We start from the raw sequence: 24,661 nt of genomic DNA, 5'->3' as shown, positions 1-24,661 counted from the left end.
TTTCTTTCCCTTTTTACTTATTTATTTTTCTCTCCCTTTTTTTCCACAAAAAAAAAAAAAAAAAAAAAAAAAAAAGACAACAAACTATTTCGGTAAATTTGAGCTTTTAAAGCTCAAATATTTCTCTGAAGTTGTATTACACCAACAAAAATCTCTACCTACTGTTCCCCAATGCAAGCTAATTAAACATCAACCTCTACATACCACATAGCAAGAAAGTCAGTGACTCATTACTAAAGGTCTTATGATCAACTGTACCAGCTGATGTACCTGCAGGAGTGAATTTGTATAGCAATGTATACTAACTCTCATAAAAGGAAGGGGGACAGCAAGCCGTGTATACAGTTGGAACGATGCAAGAATAGTTATGTATAGTTAGAATAATACAAGAATAGTTGTAAATAGATAGCCAGAGGGTATCTATGGGAAAAACTCACCAACTCTGAGGCCTTCAGTCAAGATGGAAAATGTTGAGGCTTGCCACCAGAACTCCATTCTGGAGCAATCTCCAGAAAGAGATGCTACCTTATTGGTGGTCAGCCCTAAAATGGGATCTCGGAGAGGTGGAGTCAAGCTCTACCCCTTCTAGGAACACAGCTGAATTACCTTCACCTGTACTCCTGCAGCTGACCCATTACTTGCCTCAGATGGTTTAATCAGAGGTTCAGGCTGTGATCAACAGCTTCCCATACACAGTAAAATTCCTCATATCCAAATGCGATTTGAACCACGCAGTAAAGCCGCACTGAAGCACGGAATTAACTGCTTCCTTGTGATAGAAAATAATAAGACTGAGATGAGTAGAATATAATGAGAGCTAATTGAATATATTAATGAATGAAGAAGATGGATTCCCAGTGTGTCATTTTCAATTCCTTTTATAATGGATGTACTTCGCAAAATTAATTTGAAGTGACAAATTTACCTGGATTGCTCCTGACCTGACAGATCTCTCTGTACAAAAGCCGCAGCTCAGAACGATTTTCATTCTCAGAATTTCCCCATCTGTTCATTTACAGAATTGACAACCACTCTTTTCCCTGTTCAAACAGTGATCAGCTTTCACTATAAAAGCTAATTTTACAACCAGCATAAAAAAAGTCATAGGATTGTGCTTTCGGTTATACAATGTGGGGGTTTTGTGGTTTTGGTGATGGTGGGTTTTGGTCATTTTTTCTTTGTTTTTTACTAACATCAAAATATCTGCCTTTTTCTATTCCCAGCTCCCTGAAAAATGGTGCTTTACTAGAAGTGCCGGGGCACTGCAAGTACAGCATCAGGCTGGCACAAACCCAGAGCTGTCCCGTGTTAGTGACTGCACACAATCTGCACTGCTTTCAGTAGGCAATGCCAGAGGACAGCAACTCTGTAAGCAAAATGGCTTCCATTTGAAAGAAAGACCAGAATGGATAACTTTAAGCAACTACTTTAGATCTTAATAACATGTTTGAGAACTAAGTTTCTATTTTTCAATATATTAACCCATAAACAACCTCCTCCTAAGAAAATCAGTGTTCTCACTTTCCCAAAGTAGTAAATGTACACTGATTAAAATGAGGGACTAAAAATCCTGGATTACATCATACAGTGTTTTGGATCAATTTGGTTCTCCCTGTAATTGATGTAAAAGTACACGTGCATCTCAGAACTGAAGCCTGCAGGAGCAATTCCTAAAGTACATCCACACTGCCTTACAAAAAAGCCTATATCTTATCTCTGTATCTCATCTAGATATTTAAAAACTAAGCAAATTGAAGGCTTTTAGATCACATTCTTTAAAATGTGTTTATTTTTAATTATGCTACATACTTGTGTTTGAGTTTATTTATAAAAGGAAATAAAGATAGACAAAGCATGTCTATCAGGCTGAGTATACTCTTACTTCTCAGGTTGTGAAAAATGTGTGATTTCATCCATCAGAATGATGCAGCCATCAGTCTGAAAAGCTTCTGTTCAGATCTATTTTAAAAATGAGTAACAAAACCCTCACCTGTGCTGATTGATTCCAAGTGGAAGAGAAGAAGAAAGCTGGGTGTTAAAGGAGTTCCCAGATCCTTCATTATTTATCAAGAAATACAGGAAAACAAACACTTAGATCATACCCTGGTACTACACAGTAGTATTATGCAACTTTTAGGCCCAAGAAGGCCTCAATTTAGCTATTCTTTATAGGATTATAAGAAGCTGTTATAACTGAATTTTGTTTAGTGCTTTATGAGCTTGAAAGCCTGAAGGTAGAAACATTTTTAATTATGAAAGTAAGATAAAATCACTTACAACCCAAAAAAAAAAAAAAAGAAAAAAAAATAAAGAAATAAAAAGGGAAATTTCATTTTTCAGAGGAAATTTTCAGCATATGTAAATCAAATTTTTTAAGCTTCATTTAGCAGTCTGTATTTTTACAGCACTTCAGGCTGCAAATGCTATTGGGAAGATTCACCGCTCATTGATTACAGAGAGCATCATTTGTCTAATGATTTGTCTAAATCATTTGTTTAGGTGTTAGTACACATCTAGTTCCAGGAAAAGCTGATGCAGCTTCTCCAGTAGAGTTTTTATGACCAGGTAAGCACAGAACAGCACAAATCAATATGAAACAGCCTTCCCCCAGCAAGGAACATGCAATGATGCAGTAATGGGGTGACTTGGTGGACAAATTTCCAGTGGTCAGACCTGCTTCCACTAGTTTCTGCTGCATCTGCTTTTGGTAGGCTACACTGACAGCTTCTTCTGACATCAGCAGGTAAATCAGAGAAGCAGTGCTAATTTGTAACAGACCACATAACCATCCCTGTTACTGAGCATTAGCTACATTCAGAAAGTAATTTTAGTGCGCACAAACTGGATTCCTTCAGAAGGACATCAAACTCCACGTGCCTGTGATACCGCCAACTAAACACACTCCAGCTCGTAGTCCTTTGGACAGCTCCAAGCCACATACACACAACAGGAATATCTGGATCCAGGGCAGTGATTCAACACAGTACAAGGCTAAATCCCAAATTAAACATCCTCCTGATGTCAGGGTCACAGCACAAACTGCTTTGACCTACTGATCCACGCTGCTAACTAATGCACACGCTGCCCACAGGCCCTTGCCCATCATCTTAGAGCTCTCTTCAGCTCCCTCCTATGAAATGTATATTCCTTCCTACGTTCCTCTCACAGAGCACAAGAAAGTAATAAATAAATTCTTCAGAGGATTTTCTACTATACTAATTTTCCATAAACAGAAATTTCAGAACTCATTCAGAAGTGACGCAGTTTCAGTTCTAAAAAGAACTGGAGGAAAAAAAACCTATTCAAACACATTGAGAATTTACATGTCCATAAAAAAACATCACCATTGAATAGTTAGCGTGTCAGATGACATGATGAATATGGTCCTTAGATTTTTTCAGTCAGTAATTAGTCTGCAGCAAAACTAAACATGGGAAACTGCACATTTGTCACTTATGAACACATTTCACCCCCTAGTAGATCACCATGGAACCAGATCTACAGACAATAGGATCAATATTTTCCCATAGCACACTCCATTAAGAAAAGCAAAGCATGACCTGAGTGATCCACTACAATCTTATCTCAAAAGATGATGTAACAACAACAACAAAAAAGCAAGAAACTCCGAAGTACTTTAGCAAGGTTCTGACTTACCTATGTGATAAAGTCCTATCCAGTCAGTTGGATCAACTTCTTCCTTAATATCCCAGAATATTATGAGGTTCTGAGACTGCCCCAAGGTGTATTCATACATACTGGCTGTCAAACTAGACCTGCTGTCTGAGGTCACTAAGTCAGTGTCACTGTTGGCACGTTGCAAATTCATGTTCTCAGCCATGGTGCCCTGAGATGCCAAACTCTGCAGATTCTCTGGGCTCAGAGTATAGCGGAGCTGCGGGTTGCGACGTCGCACAAATAGCAGATGTTCTCGTGCTGAACTGGCCATCTCTTCCTCGCTTTTATCAATTTATGTGAAGAAGTTGTTGTTCAGAGATCTACCATGAAGCAGAAAAAAAGACACAGTGAGACAACAGGTTACTCAGCCAAACATTAAATGTAAATGTCTTAGTGCAAAAAAGTTTAATCATGACTGTTCACAGAGAAACTTAAAATGGACTAAGCATATCTTTTACTTAATTAATTTACTGCTACAGCCACTTAGTTGTTGAATAAAGACTAACAAAAGCATGAATCATTCACTCCAAACTTCAGACTTACCTACGTATCATGAAATATCTTTTGTAGGCCAGAATGCAATAGAAAGCAAAGCATCCAAGACCATCTATCAAGCACATGTAGCTATAGAAACAAAATGAAGTCTGACAGTGGCTTGAGGAGTGAAGAAATAATAAAATCACCTTCCACCTAAGAAATCACGGCAATTTTATATCACCTACTTTTACCATTGTTAGTTCCTAACAATACTTGCTGCACGCTGAATGTTTAGAATCAAAGAAATGATAAAAATACTAATACAGTTGGACACACCACTTCAGTAGAAATATTATATCACAGAGCTACAATATTTAAAATGGTTTTGTAAGGATTTTTTTTAGATAGAAGGTCTTTGCTGGAATGCCATGCTAATGTCATCAGCCCATACCTCCACACACACAACCTGCGTCTGATTATCTGTAATGAGCTACTAATCATATTATTGCTTGAAAACATGCCCACAACTTGAAACAAATCACCAGAAAGGAAGACAGAAATGGGAAAATATTGAAGCCAAGGGAACAGCTTGCAGCAAGATGGAATTAGAAATAGGAGGGGATATGAAAACTCTGTAATATATCACGTGTCTTTGACCGAAGCTGTTTGCCTTTTTCAAATAGTTTATATGGAGTTACTGTTTCTTTGTCTTACTGAGGAAATCACAGAATCACTCAGGTTGGATAAGACCTTAAAGTAAATCAAGTCCAACTGCAGCCTAACCATAGTACCATAACTCTAACAACTCCCTGCTAAATCACATCTCTGAGCACCACATCAGAACGGCTCTTAAACACATCCAGGGATGGTGACTCAACCACCTCCCTGGGGAGCCTGTTCCAGTGTTTCACTGCCCTTTCAGTAAATAAGTGTTTCCTAACATCCAACCTAAACTTCCCTTGACGCAACTTGAGGCCATTTCCCCTCGTCCTATCACCTGTCACCAGTGAGAAGAGACCAGCCCCTCTCACTGTAAGCACCTTTGAGATACTGGAAGAGAGCAATAAGGCTTCCTCTCAGCCTCCTTTTCCCCACATTAAACAGCCCCAGCTCCTTCAGCTCCTCATAGGGCTGATTTCCCAAGCCCTTCACAAGCCTCACTACCCTTTTCTGGGCCTGCTCCATACTTCCATGTCCTTTTTGAACTGAGGTGCCAAAAACTGAACACAGAAATATAATAAAACATAAAAATAAAACCACAATGTCTTCAAATGGCAGAACCATCTTTCTTAAGAAGAAAACAGTCTGCTGATCTGTTTTTCAAGTGAACCTGTGAACGATATCTTATTTACTCTATTCACATGGGATACAAACAATGCATCTCTATCTTCTCCCTATACACTCCCCATTCTGAAAATACTTTTTCAACATTTCTGACCAGACTGCACTTTAACTAGTGACAACATTAATTATTCCATTGCAATGTGGAATCATTTCAATCAAGGATGTATAATGTAAGCTTTTATTTCTAAACATACATATAACCGTACCTAAGAGAAATATGTCCATGTATGCATGCACCAATAAAAAAGAAGATACCTGAGCACTATTCTTAGGATTTCATCTTTTTCTATCAGGCTAATCTACTGTGTTGAAACCTTTGCCTGTAGCAATGGGGTGGAACTAGAGGATCTTTAATGGCCTTTCCAATTCAAGCTGTTCTGTACTTCTACTCTATGACTCCATGTGTCACAGCTTTCAGCTGTCATACGCAGATGCATTTGTTGTCTTAAAATAACCTGAGCATTGTCAGACAGTGCTGAATGTCAGCTGTTATAGTGTTCCTTGTATTAAGCAAGCAAGCTTCTAATTTAAAATAAGGTAGAGTCCACTGGAAACAAATGGATTGGTTGGCCACATCCATAGTATTCTAATTGTAATTAGAACTACAAATACTGCTACCAATTACAGGTCTGACAAGTGGTTTATTAAACAGAAACCATTGCCTGTAGAGTCCAAATGACATTTAGTAATTAGAAATAAAATCAGCTACAGCACTCTGACATCCCAAGATTATGATCAACATAGTCTTAGTAAATAAATCATATTTATGGGGTTTATTTTAATTTTTCTTGGTTTTTCTTCTATCTCCACATAACTCTCCTAAACCTGTGCCTTTCCTTCACTCATCTTGAGTTTTCTTTCTGACACAATTTCAGTGTACAGTCTTTGAATGTACCACAGATTCTTTTCCTTTTTCCAACTTCCCTTAAATTGGAAATGTTTTAAAACAATAAAAAGCCATTTTGGTAACATAAAGTTCAACTCAGACAGTTGCATACAATTCATTATAGACAGCGTGTGGTTCAGTATCAAACATTACAGAAAAAGAAAGAAAAAAATCAACTTTCTTACAACACACAGAAACACACAAAGATCAGATCAGCCTCAGCCCTCCCAAGCCCTTAGTGAGGTAAGTGCCAGTGGACATCAGCTCTCCAACTAAGTTATACAATCTGCCCACCCTTTTTTCTTTTCTTTCTTTCTAGCAACAGAATCTGGCTAACAGTACATGCTAACAGCTATACTTTAAAATTCACAATGGAACAGAGAGACTGGGCAAGATTAATTAACAGATGGATAGTGCACTATCTAGTTAATTTTCTTCTGCCACACATTGGAGTTTAACCTTGATTTTAACTACCATGTACAGTAGTTTTACAACAGTAAAATTACTACAAAACAAGGCTCATACTGGAGAAGTGTAAGTTAAAGACAAAGTTTTTATAGCAGAGATGCAGAAATTTCTCTGCACTGCAAAGCAGTACATTGCACCCGTGGCAACACTGACATTTGCTGGAACATATTGAAAATATATATCCAGCAGATGGACAAACTCATCCATGGCTAAGCACACATGGGAATTAACTTGTACTAGCTATAACTATCCTGCAGTTTGAAAGATAAGAACAGCCTGAGAAAAACATTAGCTCCTGTCTAACAGGCAATTTTCTGAAGTCCTAGTTGGTGTCATTTTGGTGAAACAAGGATGTAATTATCATTTCTGAAGAAATCTAATTATTAGATGCCTGTTCCATTTTTACTGCTAAAACCAGGTGTCTTTAAAAGTCACGATATAAATTGTAATTGAATATTGTAACCTAAAGTCGTCAAAGTGTATTAGCAGTAAACAACTAAACTCCCATACAAATGCGCTCCTACTATGGGAAAAAGAAGATTAAAAAGTCAAGAGTCATAAGCTTTTAGAATACTTCTCGTACTCAGTGAAACAGGGCGCAAAGGGGATCCATAGTCAAAACTCAGCTCACAATAAGCTGGGAGGTTCATTAAGGAGAACTGTGCAGAAACAAAAATGACACATATTCTAAGAAGAAAAAAGATGATAGTCATAAATCACAAACTACAAGGAGGCATCTAAGAGTGGAAAAAAAAAAAGGAGCCATTAATTTAACTACTTACAGTTTGTGTTTACTTACAGTACAAGTGACCAGGTTGAATGTGATCAGTCAAGAACTGCAAGAACATCATGCCATGTAAGCAAATAACACCATTCAAATCAAGTCAAAATATGGAAAGCAAATCTAAAGCACAGGAGTAACAGGCACTTGAAAAAGTAGCGAAGAATAATTTCAGCAAACTATTTCAGCTGAAAAGTAAAACCTGTACCAAAGCTGCTTATCTGTATCAGGGCTTTCTTCAATACTTCACAAGAAGCTTAGAGAGAAATGAGACTCGTTTCATTTTAATTTCTGAGTGGCACGAGTTCAAGATTATTTTTATCTACATATACCTTTGAATTGCTAATCACAGAGGGGCCACAACTGGGAAAAGTGAAGAATTTTAAAGGTTCCACTTGATACACAAAACACAGGGAAAATCCCTTTGACTTCAGTCTTCTTCACTAACAGAAACTCAAAGGCAGCATCAAAGCACTTTTAATACAGTCAAATGTTCTGTAACTTTTCAAATATATGAATGAAGGTCTGGGAATTGCTGCAATGGAATAAATTCAAAAAAACACCATACAAAATAAAACAGAGTTCTCAAGCTGCCTTGTTTATCTTACTCATAACCATGATTCACTACTTGTTTATATTGCTTATGTTTCTGAGGCTTACGGGTCTTGCTGGCTGCCTCTGCTTTTGAGGACTTTCTAGTGATTTTTTAACATGGCAGATAGATGAAGAATCATTTTTAAGGCGTTTTGTTGAATCCATGTTCCTACTCTTCTGCTGTGCTGCTGCCACAGTAATGCTATGTGCAGAAACAGAATACGGCATACAGCAGCTAGACACATTGCCTTTGCACCTGTTTTCAAACACGAGATGTGTAACCCTGTACACATCTCAAGATGGGCACCTAACTGTCAGTGCCTCTGCATATCCACACTAGGATAACGTGAGGCCACATCCCCATTTGCAGCCCTCTATACACTGCCTTCCCACTTGCTAGAAGCTCTGCCAGGAGCAGCACAGTTAAAATTCACTTCTGGCTGCAAAGCCTGCCTGGGAAGATGGGTGAAGGTTAACCACATGGTTAGCTCATGCCCTTAGCTAGTCTGCACAGACCATGCCCTTCTGCCCCTCTCACACTGCCCTGCCAGATCCATGCACCAGCCGCTAACTCAGCAAAGACACAAGCAGCTGGTCCCTGAGATAAAGGATGGACTTGGCTGCTCTTCAGATTTCCTCCCAGGCCTACCTTCTAGGTACTTATATGACCATGTGAAGATACAGGCCTGGTCTGGGAAAAAATAAAATGAAATCAGATAGAAATGACAAAAAGCATCTTCTTCTATACAGAAAGAAATGAGATTAAACTCACCCTTCCACCCAGAAGGCCTTAAGCCCTTTTCTTGTCATGTCTCCTTGAGTGATTCCAAGAATTTCTGCTACAAGTTTCCTGTGATTCACATCACGGCATTTCTCTCTCAAAAGGTATTTTCCACTGTCGGATTATTTGGGCTTTTCCCTGCTAGCTAACACATTATCAGACCAGAGGTAAACTAACGCATCTGGGTGCTTCCCATTCAACCACAGAAAAGCAAACATGTCACATCACACAAGTGCAGGTCAGCTATTTGTGATCTCTACTTTTGTCACCTGCTTACCTCCATGGCCATGGCTATATTCTAAGGCTTCAAGATGATTTAGCACACGAATTAATCAACACGTGTCATGTAATGGAATTTTTTTGCAGCACATCAAGAAGTAACTGCACAGAGCTGAGCTCTCACATCATGTAGAAAACTGAGGAGATTCTGCAGCTAAAATATAATTACAGCTGTTCAATATTGCTACATGGAATGCTGAATCTTCACTAGATCTGCACAATAAATTAAACAATAAGTTATCCAAGTAAGCGACACAAACAAGTCCAGCCACTGTACTGGAGGAAAGAACATTATAAATCTAGAGAATTCCTGATTGGAGACATTCAATATAAGGTTGGATCAGGCTCTGAGCAACCTGATTTAGCAGTAGGTGTCCTTGTTCATTGCAGGGGAGATGGAATAGGTGCCCTTTGAAAGTCCCTTCCAACACAAAAGATTCTGTGATTCTATGAATCAAAAGAATGAGGTATGTTACAAACTGGAGAAATGACATCATTCCACCTCCCAGACTACTTTTTAATTACAAGGATATTGAAATACTTCAGGAAAATTAGAAGTGAGAGATGCTTCTCTCTTTTCCTGAGTTACTCTAACCTGTACACTGACAATCTGTACTCCATCTTTTTCTTGAGTAGCCAACTCGGGACACATCTTTAATGTGTGGTGTTCTTTTACAAAGCAACAGAAGAAAAAATATTCAAAATGATACAAAATTATTATCATCAACCACAAAAGCTGACACAGGACTCAGATCCAGTTTAAGTATTTAAATGACCATTAATTGGTTTGGTTTTGTTTTTTTTAACAAAGTTAAATTTAAGGTTACTTTAATTCAACTTCATGCTTATTGGATATTATGTCTTGAAATATGAATCACAGAATCACAGAATGACCTGGGTTGAAAGGGACCTCAAGGATCATGAAGTTCCAACCCCCCAGTCGTTATATCCAGAAGAGCAAAGAGGCAAGTTAAATTCTGAAGCACTTTATTTACCTGCTGCTCTGCTTACACTCTCTAATAAAGCCCATAGACCTACATAACAGGAGGATGACCGGCTGCTTTTAAAAGCAGCATAAATCAAAGTAATAGCAATGAAAATACTCACTTGTAGAAATTGTATTAAAGTATCTTAAGACAAAGCCACAAATTATTGTGCTGAAATCTCACGGTGATATTTCCAAACAAGGAAAGTGTCGGAGGGGAGAAGGGAAGAAAGGCAAAGTGCAAATGCACACACTTGTCTCCTTTGACTTCAACCTTGTGACTCAGCTCAGACGTTAAAGATCAGCTCAGATTACAAAACCATGACACAATTTAGACTGACCAAAAACCTCCCCTAAGGCAAAAAGCACATCGTTCAGCATTAATATATATGTATTTAAATGGTGGGCGCAAATCATACAGCCAGAGAGTAGTACATTAGTACAGTTGCACATGGAAAAGGCTACATAGACAATGTATTTCACAGCCCTTCAACCCACTCCAGGATTGGAAACCATTTAAAAGTGCTTAAGTTCATTTCCTTCAGTCATCTGAATATGTAACAGGATTCCTAATAAAGCTGTAGTTCAGAAGTGAGGCAGAGACTGGATGAGCAGATAAGCAGCAATTGAATCGAGCCTTGCATGGAACTACAGCCTTAGATGAATCACTCCACAATATTACTACAATATCACTGCATAATTTTACAATCAGAATCCCCACTGCCACAGATCCGATCTTCAGTGTTCATGACAGATCTATCTAGTGCTAGTTGCAACTGTCCTGAAGAACTTCCCTTTGGGTATTGCTGTGATTGCTCTCTGTTTAGCCTTATCATGTCAAGGCACACAGTCCAACTCAACTACAGCCTCTTTAAACCTCTACTGCAGAAAGATATAAAATAGTCTCCACAAGAAGCTACTTTAGTGTAAGATGAACGAACAACAGTGTAACTACTCTGTGATTAAAACACAAAACTGCTGATACTTATGTATGTGAAAGCTTTAAAGAACTTATTAACTACATGAAAAGCAAGCAGCTCTCTCCATAAACATAGTTTCTGTTCAACTGCCCTTTTTACTCTTCTGAGATAACAGTGAAAAACTTTATGCCAGTTACACTCCCAATAGGACGACATTCCAGAAAGATCTGAGGATGCTCCTTGGCTGGAATACAAGAGTGTCAGTACATTTCTGCTTGACTACAGTTTAATGGATCTTTTTGCCTGGAAACTTACAAAGCAATCACTATGGAAGATGTCCCTGACACTGGCAGGAGTAGGAGAACAGTTAGTCGAGCCAGCTCCGAGATAAGGGCCTTTGCTTGCTGACTGAGCATTGTTATGACCTTAAGGGCATTAGCAAAAACACTGCAACCCTATCGTGTTTTGCACATCAGTATTACTAGACCAATGTGGAATTCCACTTCATCACCTTTGGTTTGATTCCCTGTTTTCACAGTACTCCAAGACACACAGGAGCTCATACCTAAAAAGTGACAATTAAACCACATGCATACACACCATCATACAACCACACTCGTACTTTTTATAGCAGAATGTATAGCACCATCAGTATAAATAACACTGAAACACAACACCAAATGTGTCCTGTATATTAAGTTTGTAATATTCCTGAAATTCAAAGAGCTATGAAAGAAATCTTTGCAGATGGAAAGCGCTAAGGATCTTCTCCTCCAAAAAACTCACAGGAAAAAGCAGTTTAGAGCTTTAAGGACCTTTGCTATGGGAAAAATGCCACTCTTGCAGTAACCCCCATACACCACCAGCACCCGCAGGTACAACCCAAAGTATGAAAATGCGAAATGTAAATTGTGAAAATGTGCCCTTTGTATCTGTTGTGGTTTCCATGGAAATAAAATAGGAGGCATTACTTTCAAAGCAACCTACATACATTTGTCAGTGTCTGCTGTGCTCTCTCTTTTAAAAGAAAATTACTCAAGCTAGAATGCAGGCCATTAGAAGTTAGAAATAGCGAAGTATCATGCTTCCTGCCCCTGGGAATACACATTACAATACATTATTTAGTTGAGTGATCCCACACTGTCATTTTTCCTCTTGCAGGATTACTGCTGCTTTGTGCAGTTTCTGCACTAAATAAAACAGAAATCCTCCAGAATCTAAATGAACTATTAATGGAAAAGAAACCAACAACACAAAGTGAGCTATATAAAGATGAGGTCTATTATGAATTAATGCTTTTATTATTAAACATGCATGAGTTTTTAATAAGTAGAGCTAAAAATAGAGACAAGTATCAGAGGATTTCTCCAGGCAGAACGATTCTCATTCATCTTCCTTCTGCAAAGAAATGGGACAATGCTAAGAGGACTCGCACTGCATATCTTTACACCACTGTCATTGGCCCTAATTCATCACTGCACTAAAGAGCCCTTGAGATCCACGCATAAAGGAACCTGAAGACTTCCCCTTGAGTAGATTTTACTCAAGGCTACCCTGTGTGTGGCTCCACAAGCACACAGTGTAATGCAGCGCAATTCAATATAAACTCACCCCAGGGCCAAGGTGCTGCAGCACCCAGAAACGGAAGGAGATTGAAATCGGTGTTTATAAATACAGCTGCATGTGATACGAACAATACAAACAGAAGATAATCTCATCTGGAGGCCTACACTTTGCTACAGTTCAGGTTGGGAAATTTTGAAGGTGTTGGGTTTTTTTGTGTGTGTGTGTTTGTCTACTGTTTTTAAAATGACCTTGGTGTATTTACATCAAAACACATCTCTTTGGTAAGCAGTTGATTGTGTTAGGAAGCAACAGGAAATGAAACCAAGGCAATCACAGCACACTGCATTCCAGTACCTGTGTAAAATACTGAGATCTGTAGTTTTTAAATAACTCTGGTTTGATTTTGAATTTACTCTACTGGTCATTGTATAACAAAAATGTAACTTAATGCCCATGAGACACACCTATTAAACAACAGGGCTTTATATTAGAGCCAATTTCCTTTTTCTTTAGTAAGGATAACTATGCTTTTGTCAAAACAAAGGTTCTTAACATTGACTCTCACCATTTTAATCCTTTTACAGGAATGATAACATGACAGCGATTTTCCCTTGGCTTACTCTTTGTGAAGACAATTTGGCATTGGAGCATTCTATAAACATACAACTACTCACAGCTACTACTTCAGAGTAAAATTCACTTAATGCTCCAGTTCTGGGCAGAGCACCCTTCTCCCACTCTAAAGTAGTAAATACTCAGTATTTATGGGGCACATCACTGACATAACAATCAAACACAGATTGCATCATCTGTGGTTGCACTTTGTGCTTTAAACAAACCTCTCTCCCCTGAACACCCAGCATCCAGTTTTGGTTAGGTGTTTTTGTCACTTCTTGGTTGATTGGTTTTCCCCAGTCACACAGTTAAGGATTTTTCAACACCTACAATGCAATGCCCACTTGCTCTTTTTCCTGTGCTTCTTCAGTAAAGGTCATCTCTCAAAACCTGATCTCTCCACAGCAGCACGAAGAAATCATTCTATAGCCCTTCAACTACGTACAGCCCATGGCAGTGCCTTGCAGGAAGCCCTCTGTAGCATGACCCAGTACCGATCTTCTTCCTCCTGGCACTCATCTGTATAGCCTGGCATACACTGCTGAATGGCCAAAGGTATCAAAATCTCTACTTGGACTCCAAAATATATGGCAATATCATATGCACTACTCCTTGAATCCAGCGCTATCTCCTTGTGTTTGCCCCAAGTAAGTATCCAACATCTTCAGGCATATTCAGGGAAGACAAAGGAATGTAATTAAGGAAGTAATGTAGCAAGAACAAAAGTTCTCCAGCTATTCAAACCAGGTGCGTAGGTGCACTTCAAAATGCTGCTAATTTGCACAAACCTCATTATCCATTAGAGGATGAACAATGCTACAAAGGAGCTAACTTGCTTTTATTTTTACAGAGTATTTATTTGTGCTCTGTACAACTCCCACTTCAGAGAGCACAAAGAGAAGGTGCAAAGTCAAGTACTCACCCAGAAGTACAAGGCTGCAATACAGTTCCAGCCCATGATCCAACCACCTCTTTAGCACGTGCAAATGCTACCAAATAGGCATACAGCCCCATTAAAACATCTACCTTAAACCTTCAGTTGAGAATTTGGGTAATTCCAGCACCTGCAGTGACAAAAGGGGTAGAAGCATTTTGCTAACAGAACCTGGCCCCAGAGGACAGTAATAGGATCACCAAAGAGATGTAAGGAATGAAGACTCCCGTGATAACAGGCTAGCTTAGCAATATGGTTCAATATATTAGCTTATGGACCAATATATTAACAGCTGTTAAGAAAAAAGTTAGCTAACTCTGTAGTGCCCGTAGTTGCAGACTGCGTTGATTTTTAATCCTTTATCTAATAAATTACACGAGCCTGTGATTACAGTCATTATCACTCATTTGCTTTGACCGTATGATGTAATTCCCATAGCTCAACTTAAAAAAAAAAAGATTAAATGCTGGGTATATGCAGCTGCCCTTCCACAAGGCTCCGTAGCATTAAACTGAAGCTGTGTTTCCTAAACAGCAGCAGCAGCCCGACCAAGTAGAGGCTGTTGTCACAACTTCCCTAACATACCTACTCACGCTGTACCATATTCGCAAAGCTCTGATTAAAATACAAACAGATCCCACAGCTGCCAATATCCAACTCAGGAAAGATAATGAAACACCTGAAGAATATCAGTCATTAGAGAATGCAGCCAAATTACTGGGAAACATTTTATGCTTCAAGAACATAGAACATAGAAGCCGAACACTTATTACCAAAGCCAAGTTCCATTCAGTACACTTTAAATGGTTGTCATGGTTTTGTAATTTTGTAATTTTGCTATCAGTATGGTCTGATATAGTCCAAATTAATTTGATTTTTTTTCATTTTTCTGTACTATATTTACTACAAATTTAGGACAAAACTAGGACACCTTCCTCTAAGTCACAAAAACAACCAGAAGCAGTCAATAGCTATTGCTGCCATCCCAGCCACATCTGGTGACAACACAGGTCTGCTGCAGAGGCACACTACCATCATATATGCTGAGCAATTTGATCCCCCATTCATTCAAAAAGCTTCACTTGGAGCCTTCTATGGAAGGAACAATCTTCCAACAGGAAGATGCCAACACACAGCAGCAACTACGGCTGAGAAAGCAAATGCCACTTCTAAGAGACTGCAGAGAACTGCTCAGCCAACCTCTAGTGCTACCACAGTACAGGCTGCATCAGTTACCTGCAAATTAACTAATTAACACCCCTGTCAGATGTGGCAAAAGTTTCGAATTCAAGCGTCACTGTGCCTCTTCCTTAATACCTCAACTTTTAGGTACAGTTCCTGAAGCAAATGGGAATAGAAGAGCCAGTAAAGGGTACTAAGGATACAAGAGTATGCTTATGGCATTTGAGCTTTATGACATGCAACTAGATCCTTTTGATGCAAAGGAAAACCCTAAACTAAAATGCCAACCTTCAAAGCAAACTGCCAAACACATATATTTTACAATAAATACGGAGAAAAATATTGCACAATTAAGGACAAGCAGCTTCAAACCTGAAGTACTGTACAAGCACAGAAGATGAAGTTGTAAAATTTTCTTAATTTGCTATAAATTTAAAAGATTTTTGAGCGATGTAGTTAATCTCTCAGATCCTGAACTAAACCCAGCAGCAGCCATGGGCCGCATGTGTGTGTCATGATGGGACAACTCAGTCTGGTATTGTCCTCGTGACTCACAAAGCACTGGACATCAACACAGGGAAGCTGGTGTTGCTCTACCAGAGCTCAGCAGGGAGCAGACACTGCACAGAAATAAACCAACAGGCTGTTAAAATGTGTTAAAAGCACCTTTAGTAGTTGGATAGACCATTTTGCAGATGGAAAGGAACCGTAATTAAAAGATCAGGGAATATTGACATAGTTCCATCAAGGAACTTTCTAGGGACCCAGGAAATTAAATCATTCCCATTAGATGCCATGTCATCAGCCTTTCAAAGCTCACTGAAATCGTGTTATTTATTTTTACTCTTCCAGTAGTTGCATTTGCTCTTCTGTATACACCAGAGAGCACAGAGGGCCTCCTGCTCCCAGCAGGTCAGAGACATTGGGTTTAATGTTCAAACAATATACTCAGAAAAGCCTACCAAGATTTAAAGAGAACATTACCCAAGTCAAATACATCACATGTGCCAACAACCCCACATTTAAACCAGTATCCTGTTATGAACATTATAAGAAAGAACTTCCTATAACCACTACTAAGCTTATCCTTAGGCTTTCTCCTTACCTGTAACATGTAATGAGCTCATTATCAACCCATTTCACACATGACTCAACTCTTCTATTATCATTACTTCTACAGTGGAATATTCAGCTTCGTACCATTAGCTTGCTCCTAGGCATTCAACAGTTTCTTTGTGGTTGTGGGTGGGTTTGTGGTTTCTGATTTGTTTTTTCACTTTTTGTTTCTTTGCTTGTATAACAAGCAGCAGCATCATTTCCAATTAGTCAACACAATGGTGCGTACTCCCTACATTTTGTAACAGGCAATTGTTTTTGATCATGTTGAAAACAGAATTAGGTAATATACTGGAAATATGACATGTATTTTATATCTAATGTCAATCTCACACAAAAATAAGAGATACAATAGAGGCAGGAACCGGTCAGAGGCAGTCTGCATACAATGACATTTCTGAAATAATGAGAGTTCCGAGAATAAAACTGAAGTTTTCATGTTATCGTGCTAAATATGAAAACCATAGTAAAGACTGTTTACTTTCCAAATGGATTTTCCATTACTTCCCGGGACTGAGAACAAGTTATTCCTTCACTACTTCAAGGTTCCTTTCAGAATGCGTCAACATCATCTCAACTAACCCTGAAACATCTTTCAAAGTACAATACACCAAGGAAAGGGTTTAAAACCTCCCAGGACACTCAGCCGAGAGCTGCCATATGAAAGATTTCCTCACCAAAGCGCCCATAACAGTAGCTTCCTTTATTGGTACCTGTCTGGTGTTACTGCTGTATGGCCTTTACCTATGTGAATACTTAAAACAACTTTCAACCCATAGATGAAAAAAGAGTAAAGGGCATTGTCAGAATTCATATTGTTGCTCTCATTACCAATGACTCAACAGCAGGTTTGTAAAGCTTGATGACAAAACTATGCACAAGCCACTCTGCCAGGAATACTCTTACAAAGATCCACACCACACTTAGAAGAAAAACTGTCACCCTCCAATAAACAGAGGATTTTATTAGCAAGTTGTCTGTTAATTTATACAATTTAATACAGTCAGGGAAATAAACTAATAAAATCTCCTTGAAATGCAGAATTAGGCATTTAGAAGGAGTACTCCTGAACGCAGTACATTTACAAAAGTAGACATAAAGATTAAAAACGAAAATAAGCTATTAATAGGATGAGACAGCATGTGACTCATTGTCTAACAAAGGAAGTATGTCAGGGAACAAAAAAGAAAAAAGAAAAGAAAAAAATCAGAAGACTGCAAGCATGCCATTTTAAAGCTATATGCACGAGCCATGCAGTTCAGTTATTAAACGCAACAGGGTGATGTGTTTTGCAGTGGGACACAGTCAACTCCAGAAAGAGAAAATGCCAATCAGAAAACAGGGCCAACATCCAGGTAAAAGCACCCATATCTAATGAGAAGTCACAACCAAAGGCACCTCGTGAGACCAGCGTGGAGGACAGCGAGGTGCTGCCAGCCTCACCTCTGCCAGCCAAGTGGGCTGCTCTGCCCTGATCACATCAGTACTTTGCCCAAACTCTTCCTACACTGTTACAGTACGATTAAGAGTTGGGATTACACAGCTGCAGTCACAAAACACACTCAATGTTCAATATTCTTCACATTCCCTTTAGTTGCTTCTTTTCCTAAAGACAACAATCTCAGAATCTTCTCACAGGCTATTTGGGAACAGTATTTTCCATGCTTGTACTCATAAAACTTACTGTGGTGATCAAATGGAACAGATGACATAAGCTTAAGGCTAATGGCACAGCCCTCCCAGCAGCTACCAGTGATACATCACCCAGCAGTAAAGTAAGCAAAAGGCAGATTTGTTTTCATTTTTGGTCAGCCAATTACACACATGATCTTTTCAAATACCAAGAAAAGAAGAAAAGTACGTGGCCTTATTTCTCCCAAAGCATTCACTTAGATAAAATTATCAGCAATGCTCTCATGGACCAAAAATAACACTAAACTAACGCAAAATGCCTCATTCAGACAGACTGCCAAACTCCCCCTAGTAAGACATGCTCTACTTTTGTCTCAATATACTTCACAGTTTTTTCCAACAATAACTGCAATAATTTCTTTTAAGTCACAGAGAACATATGTAAAACAGGAACATTTTGGCAATCGTTGGGAAAATAAAGCTATGTGGCACTAAGCACACTCAGGTTGGAACATTCCGCTCTGTATCCTTTGCTCACCAATTGAAATTCAAACTTGCAAAAGGTATTTCCCCACCACAGAAAAATCAATGTGACCTTAAAGCTCTCCGATGCACGGATGTGTGCTGCAAACAGCAGAAAGCCATCCTTACTCAACGCTGTTCTTAAATTATGCAGCTTCTCCTGCTGCAGATGGTAAATCATTCATGAGTTTAGCATCAGCGACTTGGAAATGAATTATTAGCTACAACGAGCTCTGTGGTACCACAACACTGTATGAGTAAAACCATTAGGAAAATAGCCATGCATTTTTCACTTGCAGTAAAATCTGCTTAGTGAACAGTCCAGCAAAGACTCAAGTCCCCAGTAACCAAGGCAACCTGAGCGGGTACTCACCTGATTGCTGTGTCAGCTCCACATCTAAGTTTTTCTATTGCAAAATGGAAAGGATGCCTGTGTTGTGCAGACACACACATCTATGCATATGTACACTTATATATCACAGTGAATGCATGTGCAGATATGTACATGTGTTTATACAAACACACACAAAGTATATGAATGAAAATTACCACCACTGAAGTTAATATTTTTTACATCTCAAATATAAAAATTTAACTAAGTCAGTAACCAAAATTAACAGAGCTGTATACAGTCAAGGCATCAGTGCATCTCAGTGCTTTTCATATTTCACATCTGCCTTCAAAGCATTCCACTCCACCACAGGAATACTGTATTGCCTCAGTCTGACCCTGATGCTTCAAAGAAATGCTCAAGTGCAAACCCTTCCTCCAGCTCAGCTCATCTTCCTAAAAGACACGGATCCATGTTTACTAATGTCATTTTGATGTTAATTTATACCATGTGTATGCCGCGCTTAGACAAAACTTAAAGTGTTCCAATTCAGCGGTACGTGGGTAGACTCCTAAATATTTTATACAAATCACAACCACCAACACGTGGGTGGAATAAAAAAAGGAGCAATTTCTTAGAGCTAAAGCTCCAAAAATAGTTACAAGTGTTTAGGTTAATCTCTCTTGCAACATTATGTCATTTCTCCCATAAAAGGATTATTTCCGAGGCTCATAACAACATTTATTGAAAACTAAGCCTTCATTTCTTTCAAGAGGGGTGTGATTTTACCCTGCATTTCCAATGCATTAATTACTCTTGATATGTCATAGCTGTTTATTCCAGAATTCAATGGAAAGCCACTTTCAGCAAGCAACTAATACATAAAGACTTGCAATGGGCGCTACATCACTTTTCTACTGTTACTCTCAAAAAACCAAATTACTTGCACTGCCAGGAATTACGTTTTAACACCTCTTATCAATCTTCAGCCTTTACCACACGCTAATAACCATTTTGTGGAAGATATTCACAAGATGATGTTGCAATCTCTATGAGATCTACATATTTACGAAGCCTGTGACACCCTAAGATTCCAGTGACACTTACAGATCACACATTTACCACTGGCAAATCAGCGTATCATATGCATTCATTGATACTTATAACAACAACATACAGTAAACCTACATGAAAGCAGATGGGAGTTGCGGATAGGTCATCATTATGTAAGAAAACGATCCTCAAAATAAAGACATCCCTTGAACATGTAGAACTGGAGCAAAATATTATACAGTATGAAAACAATCTGTTTCCCCACATGCAAAAATATGTGGGAATAAGCTGTCTGAATAAAATGAATCTGCTCCAAAATGTTTAAAATACAAAAGGTAAAACTAAAAAAATCTGCTGACAAGCAAGAAATACTTTTATATGATTTCTAAGAATAGCTTTTAGCTGTATTTTAAGATTATGTAGATCAGCATAAACAAAGGTTGAAACAGGTTGCCCAGAGAGGCTGTGGATGCCCCATCCCTGCAGGCATTCGAGGCCAGGCTGGATGTGGCTCTGGGCAGCGTGGTCTGGTGCTTGGCGACCCTGCACACAGCAGTTGAAACCAGATGATCCTTGTGGTCCTTTTCAACCCAGGTCTTTCTATGATTCTATGAAAGGTTAGCTTAACTGATTTCCCATGGAGCCGTGCCAATTTACAGCCAACAAGGACCTCACACTTCCCTTGTTACCTCTGTGAGAATGGCCTTTTTTCCAGTGTTTGGATATGCTGTAGTTTACTCCAGGTAAGAATTCAGTTATGGCTGCCCCTTATGACAGCCAAAAAAACAGGTATTCCTGAATAATCTATCAGATTTTGCTTGACAAAATACTCCTGCTCTGTACTGAGAAATTCTTTCCATGGATTCCTTACTTGCACTCTCAAACTACTGACACGGAAACTTAACTTATGAGATCCTGAACTGTTTAAACGTTGACAGACTGGAGGAAAAAAAAAGGTGGGGAGGCGGAATAAAGCTGTCTGTATATTACACAAGTGAAATAGATTTCTTCAGCACTGGTTAAATTCATTAAGCTTTCAGAAGAGTGGGGATTTTGATAACCTAATTTTTTTTTTCATGTTTTCTAAGGTAAATTTAACTGTTTACATAGAAGTCATGATGGAAACTCATCTTCGTGCATCTCAAGCTTCACTCCCCATAGCCATGACAAATCGTAGCAAACAATCCAACCTTCAAGGTTTAGTTTAAATTCTGATTGAAAAGCTACCTCAAAATTTGCTACCCCACACGCATTCTTCATGTGCTACACTCATCACGTACCTGTGGGACTGCACACAAGTCTTCGTTTAGCATAGAGCCAGACATATCAGGAAAAACATCCCTTTGTCCAACCCTAGGCTGGCTAAAAATCCAGCCACATCTTCTAACAGGTAAAAGCCAAAGCTTGGATTGCCAGGATGTTTTGGAAGGTACGGTCTACGCTATGAAAAAAAAGGTCAAGCAAAAACATTACTGACCAGAATACCCATAAGCATCCACTTTGTGAGCTTCCCTATTTGGATATCCTCATGGAAAGCTACAGTTAATTTAGAACGACCTATCCAATTTCAGTGGACTTGAAAAAAATCATTCTGACATTCCAGGAACAAACAGTTGAAGCTCCTGGTACCCTCCAAGCACCTACTTAAAGTTGCTTTATTCATGTGTTAAGATAATGAGCAGTGTCCCCAAGCAGAAATGTAGCAAGGTGCTCTTTGCAGGAAGAACAAGAAACAATTCCTGCCCTAGAGAATGTAAACAAAAGAGAATGCAGAAGTGAGTTGTGCAAACCTTTTTACTTAAGAGAAGATATGCAAAGATTCACAAATAAGGCCACTCTGGAGATGGAAGTGCTGAACTAGCTGCACATACTGCATAAAGCAGGAAGCTGAATTCGTGGCCTTATCTAAATTCTGTTTGTGTAAGGCTTCTTTTTTTTTCCTGTATCCTTAACAAAGCTTATCAGAATCACAGGTTGGAAGAGATCTCAGGAGGTAATTTGTGCCTACTTAGGCTGGATAAAATTCATTGCCATGAAAGAGATGAAGGAGGCAGGCAAATATTTTCAATAGTTCTAATCCTGGAGCTTTTTTGTTGTTGTTTTAAAGTCTCACATATAAGAAAAAAAGCTTAACAGCATTATAAAGGAACACACATTACACACTCTTTCATCAATAAGTGCTCACACAAACTACTACACAACCATCAGTCCACAAAATAAATGCCTGCTATCCTACTAAAAAGCAGTGAAACTGGCAGTGTTTATGCTGATTGCAAGGCTGTCCCATAAATCTCCATGATGCAGAAACCATGCAGCACAGCAAAGCATTTATGCCAGCAATGAGAGAACGTGCAGAGTTACTGAAAATAATATTTGGGACTTAAAATTTGACCGCATAGAACAACAAACAAAACTGTAATGGGAAATAAGCAGGAAGAATCCAAGCACAGAAACCAAAGGAGACCAGTGAGTGAGCAGTGCTACCCAAATGGAGATGTATGTCACTGATACTTGGAAAATGGTAGGCAAGAGTCAATCAGAAAATATGGATACAGATCCAAACCAATACGTATTAAGTCCTGTCCTCAGGATGAACAATACTGTTTCAGGTTAAACTCTAACTTGGTATATGCTGTGTAGGCTTTGAAGCTGTACTTGCAGTACCACAATCCATGAGCCTCAATAACTGCTCATGGAAACAGAAAGCTGAGAAATGAGATCAATGCCGTAGAATGACAAACCTCTACAAAATGAAAAAACAACATCAAATAAAGATTAATATAACATGAAGTGAGGGGTGGTATAGATTTTCATTCAATGAAAGGAAGCAGAAAGAAAATGAAGACAGATAGTGACAGAAACAATTATCTGGTATGTTGGTGATAAAAGAAGCAGAACTCATTTTTGAAGGATCAGAAGCCACATCATTGGCAGCAGGAAAAGCAGAACCAAACACAAGAGTGACTTAGATAGATTCACTGTCTGCTGCAGTTATTCAGAAATTCTCATGAGTTTACTATAGACTATGACCAGTAGCACAAAGTTCAACATCATTCCTACATGCAAAAGGGAAAAAAAAGCCAAACAGGTTCTGATTTGTTTTTTACAGGTATTAGAAGCCTTCCTTACCCCCGAATAAATCCAAGACTCCAACGTTTAGCACAGCTGTTATCAATGACCCATAACCCCAGACTGCAAACCTCAGAACCAGCTATAGTGAAGAAAACCATTTCAGTGGAAGTTCTAAAAGAAAAGACTGACCTCATTCCCTTCCTTCACACAAGCTGAGTTCAGTGTATTTTGCACACCGAAGAATTCAAAGTTGGGTAGTTCCATCTCAAAACCGGGTAACTTTGGTATACTTTGCTTCCACTCATTTTTAGCTGTCACTGGCTTGCTTCCAGACAACATTAGCTGAGTTGCATTTTTTCAAATGAGAAAGTGAAATCAACAGGATTGGAGCTAATAATAAATGCTGGAAGGACAAACAAGGAAAGCTAGTTCAAGGAATGACAGGGAAAGCAGAGGAAAACAGAAAGGAAAGCAGGAAAAATACGTGGGAAAAGGACAAGTAACAATACTTGTATTAAAATACAGATGCTGATCCTAAAAGATATAGAAATTGCCACAGAAATATCTTCCAAGAACATAACTAGGCATATCTAATATAGAATTTACATATCCAGACCTGCAGCTCAGCTCCCCAGAAGCTGCATATTAACCAAAAGAGTAGACAATACAATGCATGAAGCCTTCCTGGCCACGACAGTATTTGACATTCTTCTGGTTCTCAATCACTGCATCTCCTCTCCAAGCCTTGAATTTACATGTGTGCACTGGTCTGCTCACACACAGATAGGTTATATGCACTCTTCCAACACTTGGAAAGTGTATTGTGCCAGGCAGTATGTACACATATGTGCATCCTGAAGTGTTCTAAAGTTGAGCCAAGGAGCAGAGAACAGACCACAGCTGCCCATGTTAATCAGGCAGAATATTTTCTGGCACAGAAGCAGAACCCATAGCAGGCTGAAGGCTGGTTGGATGGTTTTGGTAGCAGCATCCTTCCATTTTCATTTTCCTAGCAGTAGGATTCTTAGCTCTACTCCTGTTACTTTACATGTTCTTAACCTCAGAAGACCACACCACTGCCATTCTTTCTGTATAAGCAGACTCTACACATCCATAATGAACGCTCTCAGTTATTCACTATTTATTTTCCTCTATTATCCATTTTTCCATTTTTGAAGACTCCAGCAGTGCTGTCTACATTCGCTACCTGAAGAGAAGCCTGAGAGGTCATTTGATTACCATACATAAGCACTTACTCACTGAAAAGGAGATCTGGTAGCAAGACCTTTCCAACCTTGCTGATAACAATGCAAAAGAATCCAGTGGCTAACAATTAATGCTAGATCAGTTCAACCTTGAAACATTCTGCAGTTTCCGAGCACTGACTGCAGCTGAATGATGAATGTCTTCCATTTTTTCTGTGTGTTTTGGCTGACGAGCAGGGA

The 24,661-nt window shown here is 38.9% G+C and overlaps 1 protein-coding gene across 1 annotated transcript in view; it reads right to left on the bottom strand.

Annotated features, from left to right (window-relative positions):
• HECW2 (HECT, C2 and WW domain containing E3 ubiquitin protein ligase 2) overlaps window positions 1-24,661 on the bottom strand; it is a 123,876-nt gene that overhangs the window by 87,577 nt on the left and 11,638 nt on the right. The window contains exon 2 of the mRNA XM_015867659.2: window positions 3,658-3,998. Within this exon, the coding sequence (XP_015723145.1) occupies window positions 3,658-3,949 (292 nt within the window). The 5' untranslated portion in view covers window positions 3,950-3,998. The remainder of the gene's footprint in view (window positions 1-3,657; window positions 3,999-24,661) is intronic.

Source organism: Coturnix japonica, chromosome 7 (assembly GCF_001577835.2).
Source record: "Coturnix japonica isolate 7356 chromosome 7, Coturnix japonica 2.1, whole genome shotgun sequence".
In the NCBI taxonomy this organism is placed as follows: domain Eukaryota; kingdom Metazoa; phylum Chordata; class Aves; order Galliformes; family Phasianidae; genus Coturnix; species Coturnix japonica.
The sequence above is the reverse complement of the archived record's forward strand: the minus strand, read 5'-3'. Positions and strand labels throughout refer to the sequence as shown.